Consider the following 16,394-nt stretch of genomic DNA (forward strand, 5'->3'; position numbering starts at 1 on the left):
ATGGTCCATTACAAGGAAACCGAGACAGTGGGTGTGGCTACCCTAAAGTTAATGTTAACAGGACTACTGTCGACAGGATTGAGGAGCTATTGGTCAAGCAATACAACTATGACTTCAATGAGAGAACCTCTACAGATCAAGAGGAGATGTCAAGAGAGGAAATTAAGTTTGTTGAAATCATGAAAAGCTCGGCCCAGCTTCAGGAAGGACACTACAAGTTTAAACTGCCTTTCAAGAAAGGAAAACCAATTCTACCACCAGGACTTTTTGACAAGAGAGATCTTTATGCGAGGAGAAGATGGAAACAAGTCTAGTACATCTCCAATCTCTTTTGGAAAAGATGGATTCATGAGTATCTACCATTATTGCAAAAACGGCAGAAATGGACAAAGAAAAAGAGGAGTTTCATTTCTGGAGACATTGTTATGGTTGTGGATTATACAGCACCACGTGGAGCATGGGTGCTTGGGAGAATAGTGAAGACTTTTCCCGATAAGAAAGGTCTTGTACGTTCAGTTCGTCTTCAAACCAAGACAAATATGATTGAAAGACCTGTGACTAAAATATGTCTGTTATGTGAAGCTACAGATTGTATTTAATGGCTCCTTTAAATTTTGTTTGAGAATTGCTTTGTCTTCTGCCATGCGCAATTAGGGGCTGGTGTGTAAGAGCCATATGCATTTTAGTCATCCATGCCACCAGGGGGTGCATGTCAATGACCAGGCTGACTACAGGTCATGTGGGGTCATGCAAGTTTATATAGGTAATTGTCAGGCAATGCCCAGCTGTTGCTAATAGAGGGAAGCAAACAGTTTTTGACTGTACTCATTTGTGCTCAATTACGCCAGAATAAATCTGTGGCTGTTTATTATGTTTTATTGGTTGCCTGTTACTATTGGAGTAACGGATGAAATGGACGAATATGGACATGGTGAGAATAAACGCCAATTAACATCAAGTGATTGGAGTATTATGTTTGAGTGCACGTCTTCAACAAAGTACGCCTGTTAGCAGCCAGTAGCGGCAGGTAAAGGACTTTGCCACTACAAATGGGTCTCCTCAACAGCAGGACTGTGATGTCACCAGGTCGCCGCAGTGCACTGGCAGGATGTGATGTCGCTGTGATGTCACCAGGTCCCCGCTGTGCGCTGGCAGGATGTGATGTTGCTGTGATGTCACCAGGTCCCTGCGGTTCGCTGGCAGGATGTGATGTCACTGTGATGTCGCTGTGATGTCACCAGGTCCCCGCGGTGCGCTGGCAGGATGTGGGCGGCCTGCAGCAGGTGAAGAAGGAGATCCTGGACACCATCCAGCTCCCTTTGGAGCGCCCGGAGCTGCTCTCCCTGGGGCTGCGGCGTTCCGGCCTGCTGCTCTATGGACCGCCGGGAACCGGGAAGACCCTCCTTGCCAAGGCTGTGGCCACAGAGTGCGCCATGACCTTCCTCAGGTACCCTGACCTCTGACCTCTAACCTCAAACTCTTCATCAGCTGCACTGAAACAGTGCATTGGCCCTGTTTTGGGGTGGGTCTGGCACCTCTGTCCATTTTGTTCTTGCTGATCGATTTGATGCGATTTCTTGTTTATTAATTGATTTGATCGAGATGTAAATTGTTGTTCATGTATTTATTGATTTGTTTGAAATGTAATCATTGTGTTTTTCAGTGTTAAAGGTCCAGAACTCATCAACATGTATGTTGGCCAAAGTGAGCAGAATGTCAGAGAAGGTGAGTGTGTATACATTAACACGTGTCTTTACACTCAGTGTAATTATGCTTTAGTTCTCAGTGTAATTGTGTTTTATTCTCATGTAATTGTGTTTCATTCTCAGTGTAATTCTGTGTTTTAATCCATCCATCCATCCATCCATTTTCACCCGCTTATCCGGAGTCAGGTCGCGGTGGCAGGAGGCTAAGCTGGGTATTCCAGGCATCCTTCTCCCCAGCAACGCATTCCAGCTCCTCCTGGGGGATCCCGAGGCGTTCCCAGGCGGTTCCTCTCCAGCGGTTTCTGGGTCTGCCTCGGGGTCTCCGCCCAGTTGGACGAGCCCGGGAGGCCTCCTGATCAGATGCCCGAGCCACCTCAATTGGCTCCTTTCGACGCGAAGGAGCAGCGGCTCTACTCCGAGCTCCCTCCGGATGTCCGAGCTCCTCACCCTATCTCTGAGGCTGTGCCCAGTGCTGTGCGTGGAGGTGAGCCCACATCTAGTTGGTTCCGCTCCGCCTCCCGCACTAGCTCTGGTTCCTTCCCCACCAGAGAGGTGACGTTCCACGTCCCCAGAACCAGTCTGCGACGCCGAGGATCAGCACGCCCGGATCCCCGCCTTTGCCTACTGCCCGTTGGGCAAAGCACCCGACTCCGATGCCGACCCCTGCAGGTGGTGAGCCCACAGAGCGGCGGCCCCACGTGACCAGTTCGGGCTGTGCCCGGCCGGGCCCCATGGGATAAGGCCCGGCCACCAGACGCTCGCCGACGAGCTCCCCTCCCGGGTCTGGCTCCAGCAGGGGGCCCCGGTTTCCCTTTTCCAGGCGAGGTAACTGGGTTCTCGTGTGGCCGTATCATGGAGCCTTTGAATCGCTCTTAGTCTGGCCCCTCCCCCGGGACCAATTTGCCTTGGGAGACCCTACTGGGGGCTAACAGTGCCCCCGACAACATAGCTCCCAGGATCACCGGGACACACAAACCCCTCCACCACGTTAAGGTGGCGATTCCTTGGAGAGGCCTAACCCTAACCCCTAAACCCTAACCCTAACCCCTAACCATAACCCTAATCGCTAACCCTAACCTCCCCTAACCCACCCGAACCCTAACCCCTATCCCCTAACCCTAACCGTAACCCCTAACCCCTATCCTCTAACCCTAACCCCTAACCCCTAACCATAACCGTAACCCTAATCGCTAACCCAAACCTCCCCTAACCACCCCCCCCCCGAACCGTAACCCTAAACCCTAACCCTAAACCCTAACCCCTAACCTTAAACCCTAACCCCTAACCGAAACTCTAACCCTAAACCCTGACTCATTCTGGCTCTCTGCAACACATACACATACGCACACACACACATGTACACACGCACACACACACACACGTACACACATGCACACGCACACACACACACACATGCGTGCGTGCATGTGTGTATGTGTGTGTGCATGTGTGTGCGTGTGTGTTCCAGTGTGTTGCAGAGGGCCAGAATGAGTCACACACAGGCACACCCTAACCCTAATCCTAACTGATAACCCTAACTGCTAACCCAAACCCCTAAGCCTAACCCCCCCTAACCCCTAACCCTAACCCCTAACCCCTGAAACCTAACCCCTAACCCGAACCCTAAACCCTATCCCTAACCCCTAACCCTAACTCTAACCCCCTCATTCTGGCCCTCTGCAACACGCACGCACACACAGGCACAAACACACACATGCACAAACACACATAGACACACGCACACACACAAAAACACATGCACACACACACACACGCACACACACGTGCACACACGTACACACACGCACATACACACATGCACATGCACACGTAAATGCATGTGTGTGTACGTGTGTGTGCGTGCTTGCATATGTGTGTGTGTGTGTGTACCCATGTGTGCGTGCGTGTTGCAGAGGGCCAGAATGAGTCATACACATGCACACCCTAACCCTAACCCCCCCTAACCCCTAACCTTAACCCCTAAACCCTAACCCCTAACCCTAACTCTAACCCCTGACTCATTCTGGCTCTCTGCAACACACACACACACACACACACACACATGCACACACACACCCACACGCACACACACAAACACACATGCACACACACGTACACACGTACAAACACGCACACACACGTGCACAGAAGCACACACGTACACACACGCACATACACACATGCACATGCACACACGTAAATGCATTTGTGTGTGTACATGTGTGTGTGCGTGCATGTGTGTGTGTGTGCTTGTGTGTGTGCGTGTTGCAGAGGGCCAGAATGACTCATACACATGCACACCCTAACCCCTAACCCTTAACCCCTAAACCCTGAAACCTAACCCCTAACCCCTGACTCATTCTGGCCCTCTGCAACACGCACACGCACACGCACACGCACACACACACACACATGCACACACACACACAAACACACATGCACACACGTACACACACGCACATACACACATGCACACGTAAATGCATGTGTGTGTGTACGTGTGTGTGCGTGTGTGCATGTGTGTACATGTGTGTGTGTGTGCGTGCATGTGTGTGTGTGTACGTGTGCATGTGTGTGCGTGCGTGTTGCAGAGGGCCAGAATGAGTCATACACATGCACACCCTAACCCTAACCCTTAACCCTAACCCCCCCTAACCCCTAACCTTAACCCCTAACCTTAACCCTAACTCTAACCCTAACTCTAACCCCTGACTCATTCTGGCCCTCTGCAACACACACACACACACACACACCCACACGCACACACACAAACACACATGCACACACACGTACACGCGTACAAACACGCACACACACGTGCACACAAGCACACACGTACACACACGCACATACACACATGCACATGCACACACGTAAATGCATTTGTGTGTGTACATGTGTGTGTGCGTGCATGTGTGTGTGCGTGCATGTTGCAGAGGGCCAGAATGAGTCATACACATGCACACCCTAACCCCTAACCCCCCCTAACCCCTAAACCCTGAAACCTAACCCCTAACCCCTGACTCATTCTGGCCCTCTGCAACACGCACGCACACACAGGCACACACACACACACACGTACACACACACACACATGCACACACGCACACGCACACACGCACACACACACACACACACGCACACACATACACACACATACACACACACACACACATGCACACACGCACAAACACACATGCACACACGTACACACACGCACATACACACATGCACATGCACACGTAAATGCATGTGTGTGTGTACGTGTGTGTGCGTGTGTGCATGTGTGTACATGTGTGTGTGCGTGCGTGCATGTTTGTGTGTGTACGTGTGCATGTGTGTGCGTGCGTGTTGCAGAGGGCCAGAATGAGTCATACACATGCACACCCTAACCCTAACCCTTAACCCTAACCCCCCCTAACCCCTAACCTTAACCCCTAAACCCTAACCCTAACCCTAACTCTAACTCTAACTCTAACCCCTGACTCATTCTGGCCCTCTGCAACACACACACACACACACATACACACACACACCCACACACACGCACACACACACACACGCACACACACAAACACACAGGCACACACACGTACACACGCACACACACGTGCACACAGGCACACACGTACACACATGCACACACATTCAAACCGCACCTGGGCCGATTAACCTCCAACATTCCGCCCCTCTACACAGCCGACACCTGGATACGAGATCTTCTGGATCCCTGTCCCACCTCCAAAAACAGAAATGCAAATCAGCAGTGTCACAGAACCTGTGAACCGGCGCGTCACAGAACCTGTGAACCGGCGCCTCACAGAACCTGTGAACTGGTGCGTCACAGAACCTGTGAACCGGCGCCTCACAGAACCTGTGAACTGGTGCGTCACAGAACCTGTGAACTGGCGCGTCACAGAACCTGTGAACTGGCGTGTCACAGAACCTGCGGGGGTTGGGTCAGGGCGGCTGGCTCACCGGGCCGGATGACGGAGCTCCGTGCGTGGTCTGCCGGCTGTGGAGACGCTGTGGTCCTGGGTGTGATTTGGGCATGGCATTCCTGGGCTGCGCGAGGGTGGGTCTCTTGGCGGTGGTGCGGGTTGGCGGCTGGTACTTCCTGTTGCGCTCAGCCTGCACAGAGTCCTCAGAGCGCTGGACCTGTTCAATCATCTGCAGCTGCTGCACTGCCTGTTTCCGCAGCATCAATGACTCCATCTGCAACACCGCCACCGTTACCACAGCAACCTCACACATGCACCACCAGGCACTGTTACCACGGCAACCTCACACACGCACCACCATGCACTGTTACCACGGCAACCTTATACACACACACCAGCAGCCGTCGCCATAGCTACCTCATACAAACACACACTACAGTGTGTGTCTCAGAGGTGAGGGGTATGAGCTGTATCTTTCAGAGGTGAGGGTTATGAGTTGTATCTTTCAGGGGTGAGGGGTATGAGCTGTGTCTTTCAGGGGTGAGGGGTATGAGCTGTATCTTTCAGGGGTGAGGGGTATGAGCTGTATCTTTCAGGGGTGAGGGGTATGAGCCGTACCTTCCTGTTCCTCAGCTCCCGGGCCTCTCTCTGCTGTCTCTCTCTGTTCCACTCGTGTCGAACCTCCGCCTCAATCATGCGGAGCCGTGAACGCTCCTCCTCCTTCCAGCTCAACAGGGCCTGCAGCAGAGAAGAGCTTTTTACCACACACACCACACACACACACACACACACACACACCACACACACACACCACACGCACACACACACACACACCACACACCACACGCACACACACACACACACACCACACGCACACACACACACACACCACACGCACACATACACACCACACACACACACCACACACACACACACACCACACGCACACACACACACCACACACACACACACACACACACCACACGCACACACACCACACGCACACACACACACCACACGCACACACACCACACACACACACACACCACATGCACACACACACACACACCACACACACACACACACACACACACACACCACACGCACACACACACACACACACACACACCACACGCATGCACATACACACCACACACACACACCACACGCACACACACACACACACCACACGCATGCACATACACACACACACACCACACACACACACATGCATACATACACACACACACCACACACACATGCATACACATACACCACACACACCTCACACACACATGCATACACACACACACACCACACACACACACACACAAGCATACACACACACACAGTTTGTTTTGAGTTTGGGCCAGATTTCTTACCATCTCTATGCCGCAATCCCATGTGTTCTCTGTTTTCCCCCTTCATAAAAGAGATTTAGCAAAGTACCATGATTAATGTATTCATACTATCCATCTTTAACAGTTCCAGTGCTCAGTCTGGGAGGACTTGGTTACCGTACCGATAATCTTCCTCTCTCAGGAACTGCCGGAATACCTCCACCTCCTCATCCAACAGCCGCTCACGCATGTCTGTGAGAGTCATGTCCGGGGGCAGGAGTCCGTCCTGCTGCCTTTCCAAAAACAGCCTCATCCTGGCGCTCTGCAACACACACACACACACACACACGTACACACACACACACGTACACACACACACACACACACACACGTACACACACACACACATACACACACATATTCAGGTTTAGTTTGGTAAGAGGGGGTTTTGGTTACAGAACGAGGGGACAAATAAATGGAAGGGATAAATTGCTTCATTTGCGATGAGCTCATCACATGATTGATTCTGATTGGCTGAACATGGCGGCTCTCACCCGTCTCTTGGTGTTTGTTCGGTCGGTGACGCCCTTCAGGTGCTCCAGGTACCGCTGGTGGGTTTTATACTCCTTATAGGAGCATCTCACCTGAGCGGGAAAACGCAGGATAAACAACTCCCACACCAACTCCCACACCACACCCCACACCCCCCACTACACCAACGCACCAACCAACTCCCAGACCAGGAACTCTGAACCCCTAACCCAAAACCCTAACCCACAACCCAACATCACCCACCACACCAACGCACCAACCAACACATCCCAACGGCGTCTAAGCATGATGAGCCCCTCACAGTAAGTCACTTTGGATAAAAGTGTCCACTAAATCACTAATGTAACTCTAATGTAAGGTTCTCATGAGGATGTGAGGGTCTCATGGGGATGTGAAGGTTCTGTGGTGGTGTGAGGGTCTCATGGTGGTGTGAGGGTCTCATGGGGATGTGAAGCTATCGTGGTGGTGTGAGGGTCTCGTGGTGGTGTGAGGGTCTCACCTCTTTCTCTGGTGTGATGAGGTCCCTCCTTCGCAGCAGGTTCTGCATGTCCTTACGCAGGAAGTACTTGCGCAGGTGAGGGTCATGCAGGCTGCTGTAACTGGGCTTCATTAAGTTCATTTCTGGGTCGGAAAGGATGTAGTCGTCCGTCCTCAGAACGATCTGAAAGCAGCACATCGGCATTATTTCAATTATTATCATTATGGGGAGGGGGGGGGGGTTGTTCTTATTTTTAGACCGCCTCGAAATAGCCTAGTTATTATTTTGGCAGATTGTTTAATGCACAACGAATAAAGAAGCGCGTCCTCCGCGCTTACTGTACCTTCTCTCCGATTTTGCCCCGGGAGATCGGCGCCCCCTTGGCCCTGGCTTGGTTCATTGTAGCCTCTAGCCGCATTACCACTTCGAGCTTGAGATCTGAAAGCAGACGTTTTAATTAACTTCACTGTTTAAACTGAGATGGAATCGCGATGAGTGGTAGTATTATAGCGCGCTGGACTGTTTACGTCATAAAGGTTATGATCCAAATGGCTTGTGAACCTTATGACGCAAAAGTATGACGTGCAGCCAAACTGGCTGTGTTCAGTTGGTCCTGTCCGCGCGGCTTGCATTGTCCTATTGTCGTTAACATCTCAACTCAAAGTGATTTCCGATTCATAAAAACGTTTACAGAGTTAGAACGGTTTGGCACACGCTAGCTCATGTCACGCGAAGTCATCACCGCCAATCTTCCACATACAGAAAAGCAGCTTTCCGTGGATGTTACCACTCGAGAATGTAGGCTAGTTCTGGATTTCGATGAAATCTCCTGCTCTTTTTAACGTGTCCAGTTACTGTTATCTGTTTTATTGCGAGCTGGCCCGTCGTTTTATTAGATTGGACATATACGCAAACAGCGCTAGCCTTTAAATAAAACGCGTCACAGGCTTTCTCGAAAGGTTTAAGGGCACCATGCGTTCTGGTGGTTTTTAACGCGAGCGCTTCGGTTGTTTGCGTTAACAGACCCAATCGTACCCTTGGAGTATAGTCACCGGGTAACACCAGACTCATTACAGTATCAACATTGTAGCGGTTTCAATCAATCAGAATCATAATAATCATCTATATATTTGAATACACACCCGCCCCCCCAAACAGGGAAATAAACAAATAATGTCCATCCCATCAAACAATTTAAAAATATATTAGATTTATAAAACAGTAATACAAAAAAGAATAACATACAAAACAGCAGTTACATGTATATATGTATATATAAATATGAGTGTTTACATTTAATCGCTAATATTCTTTACATCAGTACTTAATGAACAGGGAAAACCCGATAACGCAAATACAGCGAATACGACATCGCTAGATTTAGCGGGACAGAAACTTCACTCAAAGGTACAGAACATTGTTCATTAGGATTTGGCACGTGACAAACAACTGTAAATAAGGTTCGCTACCAGGAAGTGACACCCAACAGACACCACACCAGGGGGGTGAGCACGCAGGCCAGAATCTCACTTCAGCACCTTCGAAACAGACCGGAAATTCTAACGCGCGCACACACACACACACACACACACACACACACACACACACACACAGATAACTGACATTACATTACATTATTGGCATTTGGCAGATGCTCTTATCCAGAGCGACGTACAGTTGATTAGACTAAGCAGGGTTAAGGACCTTGCTCAAGGGTTCAACGGCTGTGCGGATCTTATTGTGGCTACACCGGGAGTAGAACCACCGACCTTGCGTGTCCCAGTCATTTACCTTAACCACTAGGCTACAGGCCGCCCCTGAGGTGGGTCATAGTCCTATAGCGCAAATGAAGATATAGTAACTTTAAAACAAGCCTTTCATAACTGAACATTATGTTCGTTAACACTAAGAGGACAGTCATATCCCTAACGCTGTTCCCAGGCTGGTAAACTGTGGAATATACCAACTACCAGCCACCTCGAGACTTTCCTCTCAGTCAGGCTTTAGGACCGGCCGGAAGTGCCCGTCTTCTCACAGTCCGGGTCATAGATGGAACAGCCAACGTCTCCAATGTTCACTCCTTTTGGCCCAAACAGGTATCCGTAACAGGGGACAAGGCAGTAGGGTCGGCCTTCCTGCTGAGTGAGAACAGTGTCACATACTGGAGCCATTTTAAATCAGTGGACTACAGGAAAATATCATACAAGTCATTTCATAAGATGAGAGTTTAATTTTCATACAACTTAAAAGGAAGATAATCAGGTATGCAATAATGAAGACTCGCAAAGACGGGTACCAACTCTCTCCACCAGGGGGAGACATTACCCTTCCAATGCTGAGAATGGTTTCACGTTATCCAAATCTGCATACGATACAAGTTAATGAGACGAGGTGCTGTTGTAGTACCTCAGCATGTCCACCAGAGGTCAGCGTTTTCTTGCACCTTCCACAGCGGAGACACTGCCTGTGCCAGACCCGCCCCAGAGACATACGCTTCGCGGCTGTACACCACAAACACAACCGTCAGCACAACACGCCAAAAACACGCTAAACACAACCATCAGCACTACACGCCAAAAATACAGCAAACACACAAACATCAGCACTACACGCCAAAAACATGCTAAACACACAACCATGAGCACTACACACCAAACACACACTACACACACAACCATCAGCACTACACGCCAAAAGCATGCTAACCAGATGAGATCATCTCTAACCACAGAATCACACGGGCTGAGCGCTAACCAGACGAGAACATCTTTTTAGTCTTCTGTACGTAATAATTTAATTTTATTGCGTTTTTACTGTGTATAAAATGGTGTCTCCTGTGCCAGTTTTGTACTTTATTAAGGAGGCTGGCTGCCTCCAGCTGGTGTGGTTATATCCAGACTAAGTTTACTTGTACATTGCGGAACCACATGAACCTTGATTCTGCTAAGAATCATCCCTAGTTGTGTCCTGGCTGTGTATATGAGTATATATGGTGCTTTATTTGGCAGGCGGTTGTGAGCTGGCGGTGTACAGGAGTATATATACGGTGCTTTATTTGGCAGGCGGTTGTGAGCTGGCGGTGTACAGGAGTATATATACGGTGCTTTATTTGGCAGGCGGTTGTGAGCTGGCGGTGTACAGGAGTATATATACGGTGCTTTATTTGGCAGGCGGTTGTGAGCTGGCGGTGTACAGGAGTATATATACGGTGCTTTATTTGGCAGGCGGTTGTGAGCTGGCGGTGTACAGGAGTATATATGGTGCTTTATTTGGCAGGCGGTTCTGAGCTGGCGGTGTACAGGAGTATATATACGATGCTTTATTTGGCAGGCCTACCTGTGGATGGAATAAAGCACTGTTGGCGGAACAGTTGGAGCTTTATTTTCTGAAAAAACATTCCATATTATATTGTCATTATTGCATTTCCTGATGTTTGTTTCTTTTTTATTTTTATTTTATTTTAATTGAGGATAACTTAATAAAAATTATAATATGAATAATTATCAATCAGAATCAACTAGAAACTCAAGAGATTGGTTTGTCTTTTGTACCCATACGCACACACACGTGCACACGCACACACACACAATGATACTCTACTTGGTTGTTGTCTGTATGTGATGATAATGTGTGTGTCTGGCTTTATTTCGGGGAAAGCACGTCTCCAGTGAAGTTCGAACCTCCAACCCTTTTCTCTCTCTCCCTCTCTCTCTCTCTCTCTCTCTCTCGTCCACAAGGCTGGGCTGGAACCGTCTGGCCTGTCGTTGAGAGTCCCCGCCAGCCAGAGCGGCCGATTGGCCGGTTCCTCTCCGGGTCAGAGGGGCCGATTGGCCGGTTCCTCTCCGGGTCAGAGCGGCCGATTGGCCGGTTCCTCTCCGGGTCAGAGCGGCCGATTGGCCGGTTCCTCTCCGGATCAGAGCGGCCGATTGGCTGGTTCCTCTGCGGGTGAGAGTGGCCGATTGGCCAGTTCCTCTGCGGGTCAGAGCGGCTGATTGGCCAGTTCCTCTGCGGGTCAGAGCGGCTGATTGGCAGGTTCCTCCTGGTGTTCCTCACGGCACACTGGATCCGGTTCACAGGCCTGATCTGTGCCTTTTCATTTATTTTTTAAGTCTCTTTTTATCTCAGCTCACGTTGTGGAATCATGATTTCATATTATGCTGACACTTTTATCCAAAGGGACTTACAGTTGATTAGACCAAGCAGGGAACAATCCCTACAGCGGTGCAGATCTTACTGTGGCTACACCGGGGCTTGAACCCCCAACCTTCTGGGCCTCAGCCACTATGCCCCCCGCCCCCCCCCCCCCCCCGGCTCCTTGCACTGAAACACATCTCCTTTGTGCATATTTACTACTTTTGTTTATTTTGGTGGGGGGTAGTATTAGTCAACCATTTCAAAGATCATCTGCCATGTTTGGGGATTTTGGTTAAATTAAAATGAAAATGCCTGTTGCAAAATCCCATTTTACTTTTATTCTTGATTGGCACTTTACTGTAATGTTTTGGTTTTTACCCACTGTGAAATTATGTAAAACATAAAGGTTAAGTATAATTGTAATAAAATTCAAATTCAAGTTTTTTTCTGAACTTGAAACATTGCTTCTGTCCTTTGATGCGGTACAGGGTCCCTTCTGCTGGAGTGAGTTTAACCACCACAGAAAACTGCGTCTCAAATCTCACCACAGATCTCCCATCTGCTCTGAGTCCTGTCCTTCCCTAAGCAGATCTGTGATTGGTCAGTGCTGAGTCCTGTCCTTCCCTAAGCAGAGCTCTGATTGGTCACAGTGCTGAGTCCTGTCCTTCCCTAAGGAGATCTGTGATTGGTCACAGTGCTGAGTCCTGTCCTTCCCTAAGCAGATCTGTGATTGGTCACAGTGCTGAGTCCTGTCCTTCCCTAAGCAGATCTGTGATTGGTCACAGTGCTGAGTCCTGTCCTTCCCTAAGCAGATCTGTGATTGGTCACAGTGCTGAGTCCTGTCCTTCCCTAAGCAGATCTGTGATTGGTCAGTGCTGAGTCCTGTCCTTCCCTAAGCAGATCTGTGATTGGTCACAGTGCTGAGTCCTGTCCTTCCCTAAGCAGATCTGTGATTGGTCATAGTTCTGAGTCCTGTCCTTCCCTAAGCAGAGCTTGGCAGTGTAACCTTTTTTTTTTTTATGTGAAGGAAAACATTCCAATTAAAATTTTTTAATTAAATTAAATTTTAGACACATTTGTGAATTAAACCGTTTGGCTTGGTATAAATGCCATTCAAAAGTATAAAGCATATATAGAGTAAGCAGATATCCTTTTAAAGGGTCAATCCAGCCTCCTATTGCTCATTGAACTCAATGGAATATGTGTGCGACTGATTATCCAATCAGCAGGGCAGAATATTTCTATTGGAGGTCTGCGGTCCGCCATTTTGTTTCCAGTGCAGTCATCTTCCTTCATCTGCAGCTCCACTGGAATCAGTGTCTTTAATATGAAAGGGCCGGGGGGGCGGAGCTGCTCTGGACTGCAGTAACACGGCAGAGCACACAGAACCGCTGTTTCAATCGGGACGGTGTGAATGTTTAACGTAAACAGGCCGTAGGTAGGATGGAAACTTGCATTTGGAAACCAACAATATTAAAAGTGGAAAAAATAATTGAATTTAAAAGTCTCCTTATCAATGAGTGTGTTTTGTGTTGCATTCAGTGCAGTAGCAGAATCAACATGAGTACAACGTCAGGAAGATTGAGTACAGCAGCATAAAACATGCTTTTCTTACTAGTGCTTTTTGCGTTGGGCTCAGCGCTGAAGTGTGTATGTGTGTGTGTGTGTGTGTGTTTGTGTGTGTGTGTGTGTGTTTGTGTGGTGGTCTCAGCGCTGAAGTGTGTGTGTGTGTGTGTGTGTGTGTGTGTGTGTGTGTGTGTGGTGGTCTCAGCGCTGAAGTGTGTGTGTGTGTGTGTGTGTGTGTGTGTGTGTGGTGGTCTCAGCGCTGAAGTGTGTGTGTGTGTGTGTGTGTGTGTTTGTGTGTGTGTGTGTGGTGGTCTCAGCGCTGAAGTGTGTGTGTGTGTGTGTGTGTCTGTGTGTGTGTGTGTGTGTCTGTGTGTGTGTGTGTGTGTGTGTGTGAGTGTGTGTGTGTGTGTGTGTGTGTGTGTGTGTGTGTGTGTGTGATGGTGTCAGAGCTCTGCAGTGTGGCTGTTTCCACTGCTGCTGCTTTTCCTGGTTGACGTCTTCCTTTCGGGATTCGTTCACTCTTTCATGGAAACGTTTTTAATTTTTTTGCATTCTGTGACATATGGTTCTCTTACCTGATTGCTGCTTCCTGATTCAGAAGCAAGTGAATTCCTACACAGAAGAAGAGGAGAAATTATGACGACATCAGTCTGATGAAAGCTTGCCCTTTGTAAAAAATGTTATAATGTTGTTTGTTTTTTTTCTGAATTTCAAATCTGTGTTCCAGTGTTCTAGAACTCCAGTGCTTTCAGTCGCCAGCAGTGATTGTGACGTCATCATTAGAGCGTTCTGTTAAGAACATTCTAAGCGCGTATTTGAGACCTCACACAAAGGGTTAATTCATCACCCTGATCTTTAACACCAGCGTGTGACAGAGGAAACGGTGTTAAAATGGAACGTGTGGCACCCCGTGGGACCAGTGAACTGCGAGTGCTTCATGTCATTCTGCTGGCGGCCGGAGGCCCCTCTCCCCGCACACCTTCTGAGAGACAGAGGAGGGGCTGCTGACCTGTGCTCTTGGTAGTGGTTCCCGAAGCTGACCATGTCCTTCGGCGAGCTCTCTTTGCCCCCTTTGCTGTGCTTCCGGGACCTGGAATGAGATGTCAGTGAAATCCCTGACTGCTGCCGATTTGAGGAAATGGATGAATGGCAGAAATGTGTAGAATTTTGGAACGTATACTTCAAGAAGTGTTCATAAGGTTGTTCAAAACATCGATGCTAGCCTTCCAAGCAGTTAAGGGGTCTTCCCCAGCTTACCTACAAAAAATCATCAGACCCTACACCCCTGCCAGACCTCTTCGTTCAGCCTCCACAGGCCGCTTGGCACCTCCCCCTCTCCGAACTTCCACCTCACGCTCACGTCTACTGTCTGTTCTAGCTCCACGGTGGTGGAACAAACTCCCCATTGAGGTCAGAACTGTAGAATCTCTCCCCACCTTCAAGCGCAAACTGAAGACGCACCTCTTCAAGCAGCACCTCTCCCTGTCCCTCCCTACCTCCCTGTGAACCTTAATTGTTGTCTTTGTGATTTACTTTGTGTATCGGTATTTTTAGTTGGCTAGGTACCGTAAATCCTCAAATTGTGTCCGGGGTCTTTTATTTACTTAGGCTGCACCAAGCACAGGCCTTTATTTGGGGCAGGCTTGTATTCGAGGCAGGCCTTTATTTCTTATTAGGCTTCTGTTGTAGAATTTTATTCTTAGAAATAAAGTAAAAGGCGACACTTAAAGTGGGCCAACACTGTTCAACACTTCCTGCAACCGTTCAGAAATCAATTAGTGTAGGCTAAACAGGAAACACCGTTTGGTAAGTCATAGTGTCAGTCTTAACAGACTTAGTTTATTGCAAATATTCTCAAACACAATAAATCACATACAAATCGAGAATCCATAAAATAACAACTTGCCAGACACGCCTTCATGAACAATAACAAATTAGCGTAGATAACAGCAAGTTAAGGATCTTTTTTTCCTAAAGTGTGTTTTATTGTGAGACCTGCGTTTCATTTGGAGCAGCATGATGAGGCTATCAAAAGATTTTCGCTTTGGTTTGGGATTTAATTTACTTTTGGACCGTTTGATTCTATTGCTAAATGTTGGGACTGATGGGCACTGAAATCTGGGGGGTATTTGATGGTTCACTGTTAAGTTTTATGTAGTTGAAAGACAGTGGGGATTTCCACCCGTCTGTTTATTGCGAGCCAAGGCAGCCGCTTTCATTCATTCATTGAACGTGCGCTGTGCTGTAAATACATGGAAACCTTATTGCGTAGCCAAGTAGCCTAAATTAAGCCTAAAATATTAAGAAGGGTTCTTTTATTTCATTGAGTTAAATCGAAACAATGTCTTCTAGTGCTCATGGACTGATAGCCCTACCGGTAGGCAATATTACCCCGGCTTGTATTTGGGGGCCAGCCTTTATATGTCCGAATCGACCACGCCCCCGGCTATTATCCGAGGCCCGGCTTCAAATAGAATCCCAGACACAATTTGAGGATTTACTGTAAGCAGTATTTGGATAGTTAAGTTTGGTCACTTTTGCTTTGTTGTTTATTTGTTCGTTTAAAAAAAAGAAAAAAAAAAAGAAATAGGCCCTGGTCCTTATCTTTGTTGTACAGGTAGCAGTTGAAATTGTACTTCCCTCTTGGGTCTTTCAGCGCACTTATCCCCGGTTATGG

General features: G+C 48.5%; 1 protein-coding gene across 1 annotated transcript; it reads left to right on the forward strand.

The window, feature by feature from the left end:
• Positions 1-922: 922 nt before the first annotated feature.
• Positions 923-1,834, forward strand: LOC133113432 (peroxisomal ATPase PEX6-like). The gene is made up of 4 exons (XM_061222956.1): positions 923-931; positions 1,242-1,447; positions 1,664-1,725; positions 1,830-1,834. The coding sequence occupies exons 1-4, from the start codon at positions 923-925 to the stop codon at positions 1,832-1,834; spliced, it is 282 nt and encodes a 93-aa protein (XP_061078940.1).
• The last annotated feature ends 14,560 nt before the right edge of the window (positions 1,835-16,394 follow it).

This window comes from Conger conger, chromosome 2 (genome assembly GCF_963514075.1).
Source record: "Conger conger chromosome 2, fConCon1.1, whole genome shotgun sequence".
In the NCBI taxonomy this organism is placed as follows: Eukaryota; Metazoa; Chordata; class Actinopteri; order Anguilliformes; family Congridae; genus Conger; species Conger conger.